Source organism: Carassius carassius, chromosome 29, assembly GCF_963082965.1.
Source record: "Carassius carassius chromosome 29, fCarCar2.1, whole genome shotgun sequence".
In the NCBI taxonomy this organism is placed as follows: domain Eukaryota; kingdom Metazoa; phylum Chordata; class Actinopteri; order Cypriniformes; family Cyprinidae; genus Carassius; species Carassius carassius.
This window is the reverse complement of record NC_081783.1, coordinates 23,849,536-23,867,201: the sequence shown is the minus strand read 5'-3', so window position 1 is coordinate 23,867,201 and position 17,666 is coordinate 23,849,536. Positions and strand designations below refer to the sequence as shown.

Below are 17,666 nucleotides of genomic sequence, written 5' to 3'. Positions count from 1 at the left end.
GATTAGGCTCACAGCTTTTAAACAATTCAATAATAATACATGCTCAGACAGTGTCCTTGAATACTTGAATATGATACAACAAAGATTGTTAACTATGTCTCTCTTTGCTTTTTAATAATAATTTTATAATAATACTTTTCAATGTCTTTTCTCAACCTTCAGATCGAAAAAGATAGTAGCAAATGGATGTGCAAAAAGACATAATTTGTTATGGATCACTAGATAAGGGGGTTTGAGCTGTTGGGGTGCAAAAAGCGAAGCAACTTTTCATTAAATGTGTAAAATCCTGGCTAATCAAAAGGATTATCTCGCAGATGATCCAAGCCCTGCAGGGATGCTTCTAAACCCATGAAATAAAATAAATACCACAGCACAAAATACTACTTCTACACATGATACATCTAAAATAAAATAAAAATTGAAATAAAATTTAATAACATTTAACATTAAAACTTGCCTGTTTCTCACCTAAATTGAAATAAAAATGCTCATCAAGCCCTGCTTTTAGCTCATCATACAGTTGTGATGTTACAGGTTGATGTTTTTTAATTGCTTTAAATCATTCAGACTACACTGATGTTTTTATCTTTTCCATTGCGAATTGAATTTTTAAGTTCTGACTAGCACACATTGATCATGTTTGAAATGGCTTAGGTCCTGTGTTGAAAACTCACAATGGCTTTTTTGGAAAGCTAATGTGATCTGAAGCACAATAGTGATGACCCCCCCCCCCCCTAAAAAAATCCCTCCTCTCTCTGTTTCTCACACACAGTACAAAACCCTTAAAGCAAGTGCCAAAATACTTACACTCATGATGGAGGCGACCTGACATTCGTAAGAGTTCACTAGCACGTGTGCTCATGCGTTCATGTGTCCCTGGCCGCGTGTGGGTTTAACTACGCACGCCACCGCCAGCAGCAACGGCCCCCAACCATGTTGCCTAGCAACATCAATCTGCGAACAGCCTGGAATGAGCCCAAATTCCCCACTGAGAGGGAAACAGCAATAAGAGGGCCTGTGACAGATGATCTGAGTTGTTTCATCTAATACACTGTGAAGATCACTGGCTCCCTCCCTGAATGATAAATGGACTGTACACAGATCAATGGCCGCAGCATTAAACCCAAAACCTGCCCAGGTAGCGGCAGCCCAACGCTGTGTTCATCTGTAGTGCCAGATATCTCAATATATCCCTATTTACCTTGAGAGATCTGATTCTGAAAGTAGCGCTTATGTGCCAGTAAAGCACTCTGTGATGCGTTTAGTACAGCCAGAAGGATTCACTGTGACAAATGTACAGTTTAGACCATAAACAAAAAAAGTATGCTATAGAGTAACGTGAAGATTAGCTCAGGAATTTAATCTCAATGAGTGAAGAGATTGTTTTAGTTTTTTTTGTATTAGGCTAGGGCACTTGTTGTGCTATTTCAGGCTAAACAAGTTTAAATGACAGAATTCACTAACAAATACTATAGAAATATTTTTGTTTTGTATATATATATAATTTGTTTAATATCAGAATACCATGTAATTTAACTTTCTGTACCATGGTATTTATATATTTTACTACCCATTATGTACCACAGTATATGTCCAAAATAATGTGTATTTAAAGTAACAGTAAAGCAACAAACAGAAACATTTGAACATCCGAAAACAATCCGAACTGGTACTAAAACAGACTTGTTTATATTTTATCTTCATGTTTTCATCCATATATGCTCTTGAATGTCATTTTATATATGGGTTGGCAGAGGTAATAATAGTTAATTGACTGTGTTTGTTTTACTACTGCTTGGAAAGCCCTATAGGAAACACTACAGATGCTTATGAGCAACATGAATTACTGAACACTGCTATGAACACAAGAAATCACAAGAATTTGCGAATGCTTTGCCTGAGTAGAATCCCCATCCCAGAAAATCAATATAGATTTCCTCAAGCAACACTGATCTACTATTTCTGGTCATGCAGAACTGTTTCCACTCTCACATAAACATAGAACAAGTGAGTCCATAAGGGGAAACCAGCAAACACTCAAAAACTGTGATCTGCCTATCTTGCTGTGTTGGGATGTTTTCTACTGTCTCTATCTTTTGACCTTTAATCTGATGGGCTGTTGTCTTATTCTCAGGCCTCTGAGAAGCCCAAACCCAGGAGCGCTCCTCTCAAGTAAGTGACTAATCATGTCCAATTCATTTTTTATTCTCTGCTGCTGGTTGTGTGGCTGATGGGTAAACAGCAGGTTATTTGTAGAAACAGAGCTCAGGAGGTAATCGCTTGCATAAAGTGCTGCGGATGCTGATGTGGATGATATAACACCTGACATCATTCAGTACAGAACCTAGCTTTTTGCATGACTTGGAATAATTAAGTGTTTTATGTTCTTTGAGAGAGTCTCTTATGTTTATGCTCAAAGCTGAATTTATTTAATAAAAAAGAGAGAGAGAGAGAAAAATGGTGTGTAAATGAAAAAAAAAAAATATATATATATATATATATATATATATATACAGGGGTGCACATATCATAAGAGAACCTGGAGATTTGGTTTGGTCCTCACACTGAATATAGCTCATTAAATATAACTATAACTATAACTATATAGCTCATTAAATATAACTATAAAAAATGTATAGTTAATAATAATAGTTATAATATTATTGCACTTTATTTATTTAGTTTTTTTTATCAAATAATAGTAAATAAACTAAATAATAGTGTGTGATAATATTATAAAAAATAAAAGGCAGTCCTAGTATTAAATACAAATACATTTATTTTATAGTAAACTTAAAAGTGAAATGCTAGTATTTACTACTGCTTTCTTTGTTTGCCTCTTTAAGAAGTATCGCTTTATGTATTTCCCCAATTTTAAGTCGCTTTGGATAAAAGCGTCTAAAAATAAATAAATAAAAGCGTTTTCATCATATTCAAACATAAAATTAGCATGCTTTTATTTTGGCAGGTTGCCGGCAAGTATACGTGCTTCTGGATTTAGCACTGCTGCTGATTAAAGAGCGTCAGTGGATGAATGTCACAGTTTTGCATTGTGCTTTGAAAACGGCATTGCGTAGCCTAGATTTATGCTTTCAGGTTGAAAATAAAACTTATATAGTACAGTTTGTGATCTAAAATGGTAATTGTGTATTAACAGCTGTCAACCCAGTTGGTCAACCATGTCGGTACGTAAATGCGCTGTCAGAGCATATGTATATAACGCATTTTTTATTTTGGTAGCGCATGCGGACCTGCAGACCACTTATGTGCACCGCTGTATATATATTCACAGCATATTCAAAACATCATATTATATATTATGTTTTTGAATAATATGCTGATATATCAAATCTTTGACTTGTAGTGTATTCCAAATTATGTGTGTTAATTGTAAAGTCTGTTTCATATAATGCCATATCCGTGTTTATTTGTTGGCTTCCAAAAGCCCAGTGCTTTTTGCATTATTTTAATTCCCATCTTCTCGCGGGATCACATCCGTCCAGTACCTTTAGTCAAGGACACGCTTCCATAGCATTACAGGGCTCCTGGAATATTTCCATCAGCATTTTATCTGTAGTGGTGGTCCTGATGGCTTGGGATTGGGAAAAGGAGGTGCAAATGGGGCCTCATTAAGGAGACAGAGAGAAAGCATGGCCTACAGCCGTGTTCCCGCAGTGGGAATCTGGGACTGGAGGAGCTGGAAGCGTTTGTGGGTGTGGGGTTGAGAGCCGAAGGCTACAGGCTTCCGAGTGAGGTGCAGAGGTTTGTCCCAGCTGCAGTTAGTGAGGAGAGAGGAGCCGGGGATTGTGGGATGTGGTTAAGCATGGTTACAGTAGTAGTGCTTAAGAGCACTGGGTGGATTTGTTCAGGAAGTTTTAAATGATAGTATTATGTGCTTTTATGCTTTTGTTATATCCTTCGATTGTTATTAAACCGTGGTACCAAAGATAAGTTTATAGAGGTACATTTATTTTTCATTATTATATTCAGTGCTGGGAAAGTTACTTTGGAAAAGTGATAGGTTACAGATTACAAGTTATTTTTACCCTATTTATACCCTATATATATACCCTATATATGCCCTATTTAAAATGTAATAAGTAGAGTAACTATTTCAATTATTTTATTAAAGTAATGTAACTAATTACATTCGATCACTTCATGATTACCTTTCTAAATTACTAACAATGTTTTTGACTGATGATACAACTAATTATTTGAAACAATTTCAGGCAGGGTAAACCTGACTGTAGTACTCAATGCTGATTACAGTCAGGCTTTCTCAGTCTGTCTGCACTTGGATTATGATTATAATCATTCCATTTTAAAGCACGGCAACCACAAAATCAGACTTTAAAGTGAAAGTGACATGACATACAGCCAAGTATAGTGAACCATACTCAGAATTTGTGCTCTGCATTTAACCCATCCAAAGTGAACACACACACACAGCAGTGAACACACACACAGCATGAACACACACCCGGAGCAGTGGGCAGCCATTTATGCTGCGGCACCCGTGGAGCAGTTGGGGTTTGATGCCTTGCTCAAGGGCAGCTCAGGTCGTGGTATTGCCGGCCCGAGATTCAAACCCACAACCCTAGGGTTAGGAGTCAAACTCTCTAACCACGAGGCCACGACTTCCCCATTAGTACCTTTTTTTTTTTTTTTACTTTGAGATCATTATGAGATTAAATACAGATTTAAAATCTTAACAAAATATAGTTTAATAGCTATGATGCTGTTTTTTAAATCAAATATTGCATATATTATGCATAATATTACATAGCTATGACAGGAAACACTGGCATCTAACAATGCCTAATTAAAAAATCTGTTTAATTCTTAAAAAATAAAGCATGAACATAAACCAAAATAGGAAATTAAACAGTTATCAAAAAAGCATGTGTCATAAACTCCTGAAACATTAGTGTCTTATATTTTAGAGCAGTCAATACAATTTGGGGAAAAAATCTAAGAAATATGTATGTGTGTGAAATTATTCAGATTTAGCCCCCTAACATTTTCATAAGTAACTGTAATTATTATAATATTTTTTTCAGTAACTGTAATTGATTACATTTGTTTTGTAACTAAATTACATAATTCCGTTATGGTTTTTTATACGTTGGTCCGTTTTGTTGTTGTTGTTGTTAGTTTTTTATGTTTTTTGTTTTGTTTAGTTTTTTTTTAATGTGAGTGGTTTCTTCACTATGATTGCTATGATTTATGCTTTTTTTTAAGGTTTGTTTGTGTTATTTGTTTTTGTTTCCTTGTTTGGTTTTAAGTGATTGGTTCCTAACTCATGAACTCCATTTTTTATTTTTTTTTAAACACAGTGTTGTATATAATCTATTAAACATTAAACTATACTATTGTTTAATCAGTTCTTTGTTTTAATTTGTATGTTTTTTTTATTCAGTGTATTTTGTGTGGATATATATATATATATATATATATATATATATATATATATATATATATATATATATATATATATATATATATATAATGATTAAAGATTAAAATCTTTATGTATATGCATTTAAAAATATAGTACCAGTGATTCTAGTTGATATCTAGGATGTTACAAAAGATTTCTTTCACTTTTTTTTCCGATTTATCAAAGAATTCTGAAGAATTTCACAAATGTTAATCCACACAACTGTTTGCAACATTTATTGTAATAAGAAATGTTTCTTGAGCAGCAAATCAGCATATTAGAATGATTTATGAAAATGAACAAAAACCAAAAAATAACAGCAATAATAATAATAATAATAATAGTAATAATGAAAGTATAGCTTTCTCATTACAGGAATAAATTACATTTTTTAAATATGTATTCAGATTTTAAACAGTTAATTTATTGTTAATAATAATGTCATTGTTTTAATAACGTTTCACAATATTTATGTTTTACAGCATTTTAAATCAAATAAATACAGCTTTGGCAAGCATAAATATGTGTTTAACACAATTTACCATCCCTAAACTTTAGAACGGTTGTGTTTTTATATTATTAACTTCTTAAAGTCTTGTGCACAAATCATTGCTTGACGAGCACTCGTGTTAGAACATCCTTTAATTATCATGGAACCGAGACATTTGTGCGACGTCTGCCAGGACCTGTGATGTTCCTGTAGGTTTGCCCCAGTTTCAGCAGCCACACTCCTAACAATGAAATATGCCCATTAAAACATCCCCTACAGTTCAGCCCTGGGCTCCATAGCGCAGCAAACTGCCGGCCTGCCTGCCTGGCTTTCACGTGGCCCTGAGACTGCTGTTCCCTCGAGCTGGGAAGGCCTGGAAGCAAGAGCTAATATAGAAGCAGACTCTCTATGCATCAAATCAGAGCTGAAAAGACAGTCAGACTGTGAAAATTACTGGCCATTCAGTGTGAGTAATTATTTTCTCAGGCCACATCTCACTCTTGGCGTCTTTCCCACTGGAGATGCTTGCTGACAGTAACACCTTGCAATTGTTATGTTATCAAAAGTGGTGTGCGACATGCCACAAGTGTTATAAAAACAAAGTCTGCTTTATCATGACACTTACAGCATGATACATACTTCAAAATCTATTACAAGGAAACATAAAGCAAATGCCTATATGGCTGTGTAATGTTTTTCTCATGCTTTTCTCAAATTCTTTTCAAATAAAACCTTACTGTAAAGTGACTTTTTATTAAGTGATCTATCTATCTATCTATCTATCTATCTATCTATCTATCTATCTATCTATCTGTCCGTCCGTCCGTCCGTCCGTCCGTCCGTCCATCCATCCATCCATCCATCCATCCATCCATCCATCCATCCATCCATCCATCCATCCATCCATCCATCTATCTATCTATCTATCTATCTATCTATCTATCTATCTATCTATCTATCTATCTATCTATCTATATCTAGCGATTGAGCTACACAGAGCAGACAGTGTCTAATGATCATCAGGGAGCTGTGCAGAATCGTTGTGGTGTTTGTTGTGAGAATGTTCCATGTGCACCTTAATAGCACCTTGCCTTTGATAAACTTACTGGCCTGGAATGCCTCTGAAAATGCCTTTTAAAAATAGTAACCCAGCTCAATAACTGTCAGATTGATTTAGGAGGCTAACTCGAGGAGTTTTCTTCTTTGTAACTTGTATTTCGTTGCACTTGAGGTTGGACTCGCTGTTTATACGATGTTTAGTCTACTGCTGTAGACAGACTTTGATCAGAATCCCATATTCCAGAAATGATTTCCCTCACCTTTCATTTGGAGAATTCTCCAGTCTCATTCACTTAGTCTCACTCTTTTCTTCCCACCTTTGCACCATTCCCCCCATCTTCGCACAGCTTATTACATATTTTGAGCCTCTGAAAGGCTGCAGTTATCTAAAGGTCTCGTTATTCCCTGGAGCCCAAGCCTGTTGTTAGCCTCTGTGCTGGAGATCTGACCTCTCCAACACAGTCACACTGTTCACCCGACTCCTTCTGTTTGGACAGCTCTCACTCCCCTCGCAGGTCAAAGCGTTGGAGACCAGGGCTCACAGCAGCAGCGTGAGACAGTATGGGAGGATTTGATACTGCTCCTCCCTTTGACATATGAGACTGGCTGGTCAACAGTCTCGTAAATCAAGTCAGATTTCTAATGTATGATTCTAAGCAGCGGTGACACTGGTGATGTGCATGTCTTTCCCAGTACCACCTATTCCATTGCAGCTTATATTAATACCTGCTAAACACTACATAATATGCTACTGCTAAGTGCAACCCTAGCTAACCTGTTTCCCAGTACCCAGAAATTAGTAATTGGACTATTACCAGTAATTCATCGTGCAAATAATTAAACAAAAATAAGCTGGGATTAAGAACAATAACATTTGTTTGTTATATAACTATCCTTAAGTAAATTTTATCTCCATCATTTACCGCTGTCATGTTTCCTCTTTTCCTCCTCTTCTTGCTTTTTTCCGTTTCTGACTACCAGACGGATAAGTCCTCTTCATGTTTAAATTAGCATATTATGCACAAGTAAGTGACGTGCCGGCTTGAAAACAGCAGCCGTCCCCTACAGATACAGATGTATTGCTCCATGTTATATTAATAATGACATTTCCAATTCAAAATGTGGGGGCCCAGGCAATAGCTTGCCTTCTCTGACCTATTGCTACACCTCTGCTCCCGAGCGCCCTCTTATGCTCGATGTGCTCTGAGGAGAGCTCCACAGCAGACTTCTACCTGACAGTCAAAGTGACATTACATCATGAAAGTGTGGACTCAGAGGAAGACCGCGAGGGTTTAGGGTGTGATTTGGCCAAAGTTGCTAAGTTGGCAACACTGGATTGCCGAATCTGCTGATGTAATTACAACCGCTAGCCAATCACCAATGAGTGTTCACTTTCAGTGCTGAAGAGTGTTGAGAAAAGAAACCTCACAAGGCAGGCTAGAATCCCTTCTGGTATATCAACCAATCATCATAGAGATGTCTCCCACTGCACTGATAATGTACCAAGTACTTATGATGAGTAGTGATATTAAATATTTCATCGCCAACAGATTTACCAAGCTGTCATTTAAACAGTATATATACAAATTAAAAATAAAGGGAGAACACACCTTAGCCGGATATAGGCTACAGCAGTCAGCTTAATTAAATAGCACAACAGCCAGCTCTCTTTTAACACAGACTTTTAAGAAGGGAAGGTTGTTTGCTTCAAGTGATAAGACAGGTAAGTGAAGTTATATTATCTTGCTGTATGTGCCGTTTTCTTTAAGCTTTCTGATTAAAAGCCACCAAAAAGCCATTTTAAAGTGGTTAAGCAAATAATGATAATACTAATAATAATAGTTGGATCCCCAAACCAATACAATTAGTCTGCCTCCTCTATTTTAAAACCTACGAGCCGCCAATGACCACCTAACAACTAAATATTACATTTTTATATATTAAACTGTAAAAAACTAATCATTTTTAATACTAAATTCTGATTGGATGAGCCACATTCACAGCTGTGACTACACATCACTTGCATTCTACACTAAATAATTACATTTAATCGCAATGTGCCTGGTAAACACCCTTTTTTAATTAAGCTCATGCATATCTTCACTAGTGTCTGTATTTGCACAGGTAAATAGCATACAGCTGTAAATATCATACAACAGTCCTGTTCATTCATGACCTCACATGCATACAGTATCTTCTGCAATATAAGTAGTAAAGCTAAATCATTACCAGCTGACACATTTTGTGCTATCCGGGGCTTTGTAGTTGCCTTTGTGCTTACCATTGGCCACAGCTCTAACATAATGCAAAATCTGAACAAACCATATTTTGCATGAAGTTATTCAGAGACAATGAAGTATCCCAAGGAAAGTGTTACACTTACGCTGCTTCCAGTAAAACACCGTCTGGCATTCCTCATAATGTTGTGCTGACAGGGTACACGAAGTGAGAATTTAAATGTTATACATAGCTGACAACTAGTTTTTAAATCAGTAGCTCGCACAGTGATATCATGTCAGTCAAACTGATTATTAAGTCGTGTTGCAGTGGAGCGACTTTCAATGTTTCTAGAAAAACCATCTGGACGCTTCGAATGTGCCAGAAACATCAACATTCATTTTCCGCGTACGATTGCAGGCAAATGGTGATTGGCTTTGCGCTTCGCTCTTATTATTGAAAACACGTCTACAAACTGAGGTCCTGGCTTCAACATTACACCTCTATTGATTGGTTCATTTTGCATTACATTTGTATTGCATCTCTGGAAGGCCAAAGCGGACGCTCACACTTTTAAATCGCACACTATTAGAGCTCAAAAAATTCACACACGCATACAGACGCCAAATCAGAGGGCTTGAAAGTAAATGTTATGAAGGTTGGAGGGGGAAAATATGCGTATTGCGTTTACCTCCACAGTCGAGTCTTGGCTGATAGCAATCTCTGAGAGCAGCCAAGCAGCAAATACATCAGGCGCTTCTCCGGCCGGCAGAAAAAGAGAGGCAGATGGAGACGGAGAGAAAAAAAAAAAGCCACCCTCCCCTCTCACCCAATTCTGGAAGAAGTCTCTTATGCTCATCAAGGCTGCTTTTATTGGGGTAAAAACAGTAATATTGTAAAATATTTTTGCAATTTAAAATAACTTTTTTGCTATTTGAATATATCATTCCTGTGATCAAAGCATGGGATAATATATAATACCCCACACTTTTGAACGGTAATACAGTATATATTATTTAAAAAGAAGGCTTTCCCAGAATGCAATCCACCTATTTCAGACATAATTTCCAAGATGGCAAAAGAAATATTTATTTTAATACTAAACATTTTTTTATTACAACAATTCTAAGCCAACCAATTATGGCTTATTTTACCAAATCATCACTAAATGTTAAACTCTGGAATCAGTATCCAGCGTGCTTTGTGTAAGGAGTGCTATTTTTATGGTGTACTTCCAATCAATCACTTGGAATAGATCAGTTTTTTTTACCTCTAGATGAATAATGTTGCCACATGAGTTGTGGAAGAACTGCCCAGTGTTTCCCACGTAACCTTTCAGTCCAGAACGTACAACCATGAGTCATTGCATTGACATGCAGCTGTGTGTGGATTGTTCAATTTGAAACATGTTCACAGCAAAACGTTCTTCATTCGATGCCATATCAGTCAGAACTTGTGAGATTTATGGTAATGTTATGGATGGACAAGGTTCTATCATGGGTGGAATAATGAAAAAAAAAAAAAAAACTCAGAGGCATTCCAGTTTTAAAGTTTCTGCACAGATGATCTTTCAGGGTTGAGAAAGATAGTCATCTTTTATCAAACAGGAATGAGAGAGAGGAATAGTAATTACCTGACCATGGCACTGGAGGTCTTATACATCCGATGGTGGCAGGCAGCCACATTTAATTACTTTACTCAATGGAGGGCCCTCTCAGCTATTTCATGCATTAGGTTGTAATAGGCTCTGCAGGGGTTCCTTGGTGACAAGGCACCAATAACTGCAGTTTAATCTCTCGACTGCGTATCCCAGCTGCAGGTAACAGGGTCTCAGCCAGTTGGGTCATTGGTCAACCCGCCGCTAATGCAGACTTGACTAGGCAGTCTTAATATGATTTTTTTTTTGTCCTCTGACTGTCACAGTCAAATATAGCTTGTTTCAAGATCGATTGTTAAGATAGATGTCTGGTGTCCGTATGAGCTGTTGAGGGCTTCTTGGGTTGACAGAATTTAAGGGAAATGTCTGTTTTCAAAATCACTCTCAAATTCAATGAAAGTCCAGAACATCCCATCATCTCAAAATAACAGTTAACTGTTGTCTAAAATGATATACTGAAGAGGAGTTTACATTTTTTTCACAGTTTTCCGATTTTAAGAGTTGCCAGTTTCTACTCTCCCTCATAATTTGTTTGACAAGACTTGTCAAGCATAATATATCTACCCTTTACATAAACTAGACTAAAAGCTTTTCTGCTATGTATAGAAAAGTATGGAAGCCCTGAGATGCAAAATGAAAATATTAAAAGTTTGAGAACCATGAATGTGGAAGAGCAAAATGTGCAAAAATAGCATGCAATGTAGTGTCAACTCAACACCTGGGGACACATACTGTATATTTATTTTATATATCTATTTCCATATATATATGTTTTGTTTTCTTTTTTTCTTTTTTATGCAGTGTGTAACAAAAATTGAGCCCTAAAATAATTTTTCTTTGCAAGGAAGCCAAATCAATGACAGAAAGTCTGAAAATATGACACAGAGACATGAGAAATAGAGATAAAGAAACAGATAGTCTATAAGCAGGGAAACAGACGCTGTCTGGAGGGTGCTGTGTTTCAACATCGGCTTGTGTCATTTGATATCCATCAGTGCCTATGTTTAAAGTCGAATCTGATTCTTTAGAATGAGAGGTGGAGAATTCTGCTTAACTAGACTGACGTCTGACTCTGTATAGATAAACATGGGAAAGTTTACGCTTCACTGGAATAAGTGACACAACCTTAACTGGGCTCAATCTGGGATCAACATTATTCTGCTTATCAAGAAAGGGCTGTTCCAACTGAAGCCTAAATGTCTGTTCACACCAAGAACATTAAATATAATGATAACTAAATTAGTATTAGTATTCCACCTTAGTGCATGATAGTGTTGTTTATTTTAAGCGTATGCTGCAATGTCGAGCGCTCATGCTCTTTTGTAGGACCTGTTGATGTCCTAGTGATTTTTAGGCGCTGGGTTAGAAGTGGACCATCATGCCTACTTTTTCCTAAAAAAATTGTCACGTTGTACAAATTCTTATGAAATAGTTATGTTTTCCCATGAGAAAAATAAGTGATTGTTGAAGAAAAAGTCTTATTAATCTAATCTAATCTTAATTAAACCAGTTAAATAAAAATTTAGCTATAAATCAGGTTAAATAGAAAGGCCTTCAAAAATTGTCTAGATGCATTTGCATTCATATACTTTCATGTGCTTTTGGGCCATATTGTGAGGGTTTATCCCATTTCAGCTAGATTTTTCTAGCTTAATCCAGCGATTAATATTAATATTAATGTTCCTAAAATATAATCTTGTCTTGATTACTTCCTTACAGAGAGAACAATGAATTGTACGATATAAACAACAGATTCTCTGTTGCTTGTATCTGCCAGTTCTTCAACAGCTAATGATAACTGGTAACTCTGTACTACACCGAGCATCAAGCGCATTATGTGATCTCCTTAGCATATTTTTCAACATTAGATTGATTTAAGTGTCAAACTGCAGAAACATTCAGAAGATATATCACCTTTCAAACTATGGAATCTGGAGTGAACTATGGAAAAATGTCCAAAACCAGTGAAAGTTACAGTTGATAAATCAACTATCGACTCAATTAAGCCTTAATCTCTGTCAGATATATTACCGCCCAAGTCCAAAAAGAACAGGTGGTGGACTCCGCTTCCAATATCAAAGAACAAACTGTTCAGTCTTTGCTCAAACTGCTTGTTTTTGCCAAGGATTATCCATCAATTACAGCAGATGCTTGCTATTCTTATTTCTGTAACATTACTCCAACCAAATTACATGTTACTGAAATATATGCAGTGAGAGGATACAAGCTATAAACTGAAGTCAGTGTGGAGCTGTGCTTTTAGTAGCTGATTTATAGTTTATTTTGACAGAATGTATTAGTAAATCAGCTTGCAGTCGTAGGACTAATGTTGTAATGAAATATCAGCATGAGTTCAGAAATGCTTGGGTTTTTGTAAATGTTGGAATGTGGATAAAACGGTAACTGCCTAAGTTAATAATAAATACGTTTTTTTGACTGGTTGCCTTTGTGGATCGCTATACAATTGCTAAGGTGTTCTGAATAGTTGTAAGGCAGTTATAAGTGGTTCTTAAGTGATATTTGGGTCACTAAATATGGCTCAGGTCACTCCTTCACTGAACATCTTTGCTCTTTACACTTCTGTTTAAACAATAATATTTTTGGCAGAACATAAAAATGATGTACAAACTGAACATATGAAGACTATCAGTGTCTTTGAGATGAATCAAAGATTTCTTCAAATGCTTTGATCAGCTCTTGCTCCCTCCATCCTAACAGCATGGGCTGATCGATTGTGGGACTGAATGTTGATGATGGGACTGATGCTGCACTAAGGTCGGTAGAAATGTATGTGTTTGTAAGTGCTGTCCCGCCTTTGAATATTTCTGCTGACTGTGGATTGATGTGCTCTTGGCAGCTTTGAGCTAACTGGTGCTTGCCACTTGGCAGTCAAGTTGCCCTCACAGCTGGGCCAGAGCTCAGCCCTGTGTCCGGCAGCCTTTGATATTGATATAAATGTAACTCAGACCTGTCAAGTGATTAAACATACACTCCCTCACACACAATCTTGTCTAAACCATAATTTTCTCTTATGATGTCATTCAAAAAAAAAAAACAGCCTGGCTCTCCACTTGACCTTGACCTCCTGGAGCATATAGATTTTGACCGATTGTGTTCCATTTAGCTGCAGATTTCCAGCAGTGTGCATTGAAAAGTGCGATAGAATGGTTAATAATGTGCGCTGTTAATAATAATCAGTCATTAAATTTGTAAGCTAATTGCCATTTTGTTTCTTTCTAAACATTCTACACTTTTTGCAAAGAACCGTATGAAAATAAATCTTTATTAATCCATAATTTGCCCTGTATTAATTATTGTAAAAAGGGATACAATTTTGTTGTTGTTTTACTCTCATTAGTGTAATTACAATCGGAAACTGCAGTGAATTGTATATATAGGCTAAGTGCCTTTTTTGGAGTTTTGCAAAAATGTTTTTAGAGGCTTTATTTAATGAGCCTTAGCTGAATATTTCACGTGGAACTTTGAATGGTGTGTGGCTTTAGAGGCCCTCCAAATCCAATTCCAAAAGTAAAACTGGTATTTCATTGCTCGGTTAACTTTTTAATCCTCGTTGCAGCCTGACAGGGTACTCACATTAAGCAATTCTGAGGCATCTGCTTTGTATTTTATATTGTTGCACAGATGAATGAAATCTACAGTATGATGAGGGTTTTGGATTGAATATTTGTATTTGTCTGGAAGATTATGCATACGCTTTGTTCTTCCATTGAAAATGAAATCTGAACACCTTTGACCAGACTGAAACTCTGGCCAACCTTTTTAACCATGGCACAAGTGTCTCAGACTTGCGTAAGCAATGTACACATGAGTGGAAACAGAGTAAAACAGGTGCAGATCAAAGAGTCTGTCCCAGATCCCCCCACACACTTTTCACCTTGGTTGCCTGTTTGCTTTTGAGTTTCTACGAATCATGAAATTCCTTGTTGGTTTAATAATGCATTACCGTTGCAACAGGTTTGAACTTTTGATGTATGCTTTATATTATGCTCTTCAGAAATGTCTTGGCATTTGTCCCAACAGATAAGTTTAACAGAACAGAAAATCTTTGTTTGGATATATAATCTACATAATGCCTCGGAGGCTTTTCAAAAGACCAAACTCATTAGAACTGCAAATGGTATTCGGTAGACTCGCTCATAATGGTGCAGATATTCTTACCCCAATTCTTGACCTTTGCGCTGCCTCACGGACATGATATGTTAATGTCAGAATAATGTTTGAGTTCTGAGAGGAAATTAAGAAATAAAGTAATGCACTGATATTGTGGCGGAATTGTGACATCTTTGGAGACTAGTAATTTGTGTAATCTTGTAAGTATGATCTTAATTAGTATAAATAATAATGCACAATCAATGAAAACAAAAAATTAAATTAAAATAATAAAATAGGGCTTGAAATGCTTATAAAACATTATATATATATATATTTAGGATGTGTCCATTCCCTGAAAATGTTGTACATCCACTAAAGGGTCAAAATATTAAATTAGATTTTTATCTTGAATTAATTTTCCATGAAGAGTTCATGTAAAATATGCACGCAAATAAAATAAAATATGTGAATGAATGAATGAACGGAAACAGGTTTGTGGTCTAATTTAGACATTCAGTAGGGGTTTGCTTGTTTATGAGCATATGCTAATTAGGGATATGCCGATATCAGATTTTCCTGTTGCGATTAATTTCTCATTTTTTATCATGGCATACGGTATTATTTTTTTAAGTAATCATAATACAATGTACCAGGTTAAATAACTTTTTTCTCATCACAAAAATAACTGAACATTTAAATAGAATAAAGCAATACAGAAAAATATATAAAGTTTTACACAGATTAAAGAGCAAAAGAACTATAAAGAACCATGGAAATCACTTTACAATAAGACCTCATTAGTTAGCCATTACCATTTACAATGAGCAATTCTTACATTTGTTACAGAAGTTATTAATCTTTGTTAAAAAAAATAGTCTTAGTTCATGTTAGTTCATTAAATAATACAGTTGCAACTTTCGATTTTAACAAAGTGTTATTAAATTTTGGAATGCCTAAGATTGATGAATGTTCAGAAATGTTTTTAATTGGCAGTTTATGTTAACTAATTAATTAACTAATTTTAACTAATGAAGCCCTAATGTAAAGTGTGAACGAACAATAAAGAATCAACATACTTTCAAACAATATCTAGGGCATGTTGTAGTCTGGATTAAAAAAAAAAAAAAAAAAAAACGTTTGAAAATAAATAGCCTATTAAGTCTAAATACTTAAGTATTTGCCGCTGTGATTAACATCATAGCCAATACAGAAATCTGAATAGCTATTTAAAATTATTTAAATATGTTTTAGAAAGTAGTGTAGCTGCTTTATTTATTGGGTTTCCAAGGCAAGGGCTGCATTTTCTGCAGTTTAGCGCCATCTGCTGTCAGAGAGTGAAAGTGTTTTCACTCAGCAGGTCATTTACATGTTTCCCTGTGTGCTTCTCATGCATGCTTGTTTACATCAGAGTGCACACTCTTTCAAGCAGCATACAGCTGTGTTGTGCATTTTGACCAGTTGATGGGAATAGTATTCTTAAAATGCTTTCCAAATTCTTAATAATTTGTAATAAATAATTATTCATGGTATTTAGAAGTGTCCACAATAACAATATTGTGCATATTCATTACCATGATATATCGCATTACCGAATATCGGCACATGACTAATGCTAATTGGTAATTGCTATTTTTTCCACATTAGCAAAAATGTGTTCAAATTAATATTATTATTTTCTATATTATAAACTTTGTAAAGGGGTAATTGGTTGAGCTTTGTGAAGATTGCAAAAACAAAATTTGCCTATTTACATCTTTCCTTATTTTTTATATATCATGCAGTAGAACTCAAAGTTTAGAATAGGGATGGGACGGTATGAAAATTTAATATCACGATTATAGTGACTAAAATTATCACGATTATCAATATTATCACAGTTTTGTTGAAACGAGATGAAAGTGTTCAAAAATAGTTGATGCTCACACTGAAAACATTTCAGCAAGTTTTATATTTAATAATCAACAAACAACTAATAAAACAAGCAACTCTATGCACTTAATTTAAAGAAAGATTAAATTCTGTGGCATTTCCTTCCTTACAATGAAAAGTGTAGAAGCATAGAAAAGCATAGAAAAGTCACTGACTTTCGCCATTCCTTCTCGAAAAAAAACAAAAAAACATTGTGCGCTGCGCTTGCGTCAGACTGTTGCTGGCCGGACATGATTTAATAGCGAGTTATTAAAACCGCGATAATCAAACACGGTTTTAATGATAATTCATTTTTAAACGATATTACTAACCTTCAGCACATTTTATCACGGTTATCGATAAAACCGGTTATCGTCCCATCCCTAGTTTAGAACATATTGATTTGGTAAAAATACGTTGATAAACTATATATTTGTTTTCTATAATTAGTGTGGATAATATCAACATTTTTGTTTTTACATTTTAATGGGACTCAATTTGAACAATATTAGTTGAAAGTGCGCTAAACCTTTGAACTCTTGCGCAAAGTCCCTTAAGACTACTAGTGTATGAATACTGTTGCAAAATTCGAAACCCACACTTATGTAAACACACACACACACACATGAACACACCCCGCTTATGTCTCTTTATTTCACTCCAACCAAAACATCTCAGCTAGCTCTCATGTCATGAAAGCTGGACTTTCCCTTCTGTCAGTGCTGGACTGGAGTCTAGTGGGTGGCCTTCCCACTGATAGTTCCCAAAAGATAAGAAAA

The 17,666-nt window shown here is 35.6% G+C and overlaps 1 protein-coding gene across 3 annotated transcripts in view; it reads left to right on the top strand.

Annotated features, from left to right (window-relative positions):
• aff2 (AF4/FMR2 family, member 2) overlaps positions 1-17,666 on the top strand; it is a 221,992-nt gene that overhangs the window by 154,645 nt on the left and 49,681 nt on the right. For all 3 annotated transcript variants that reach the window (XM_059516437.1, XM_059516436.1, XM_059516438.1), the window contains one exon: positions 2,135-2,172. In XM_059516437.1, coding sequence (XP_059372420.1) covers positions 2,135-2,172 — 38 coding nt within the window. The remainder of the gene's footprint in view (positions 1-2,134; positions 2,173-17,666) is intronic.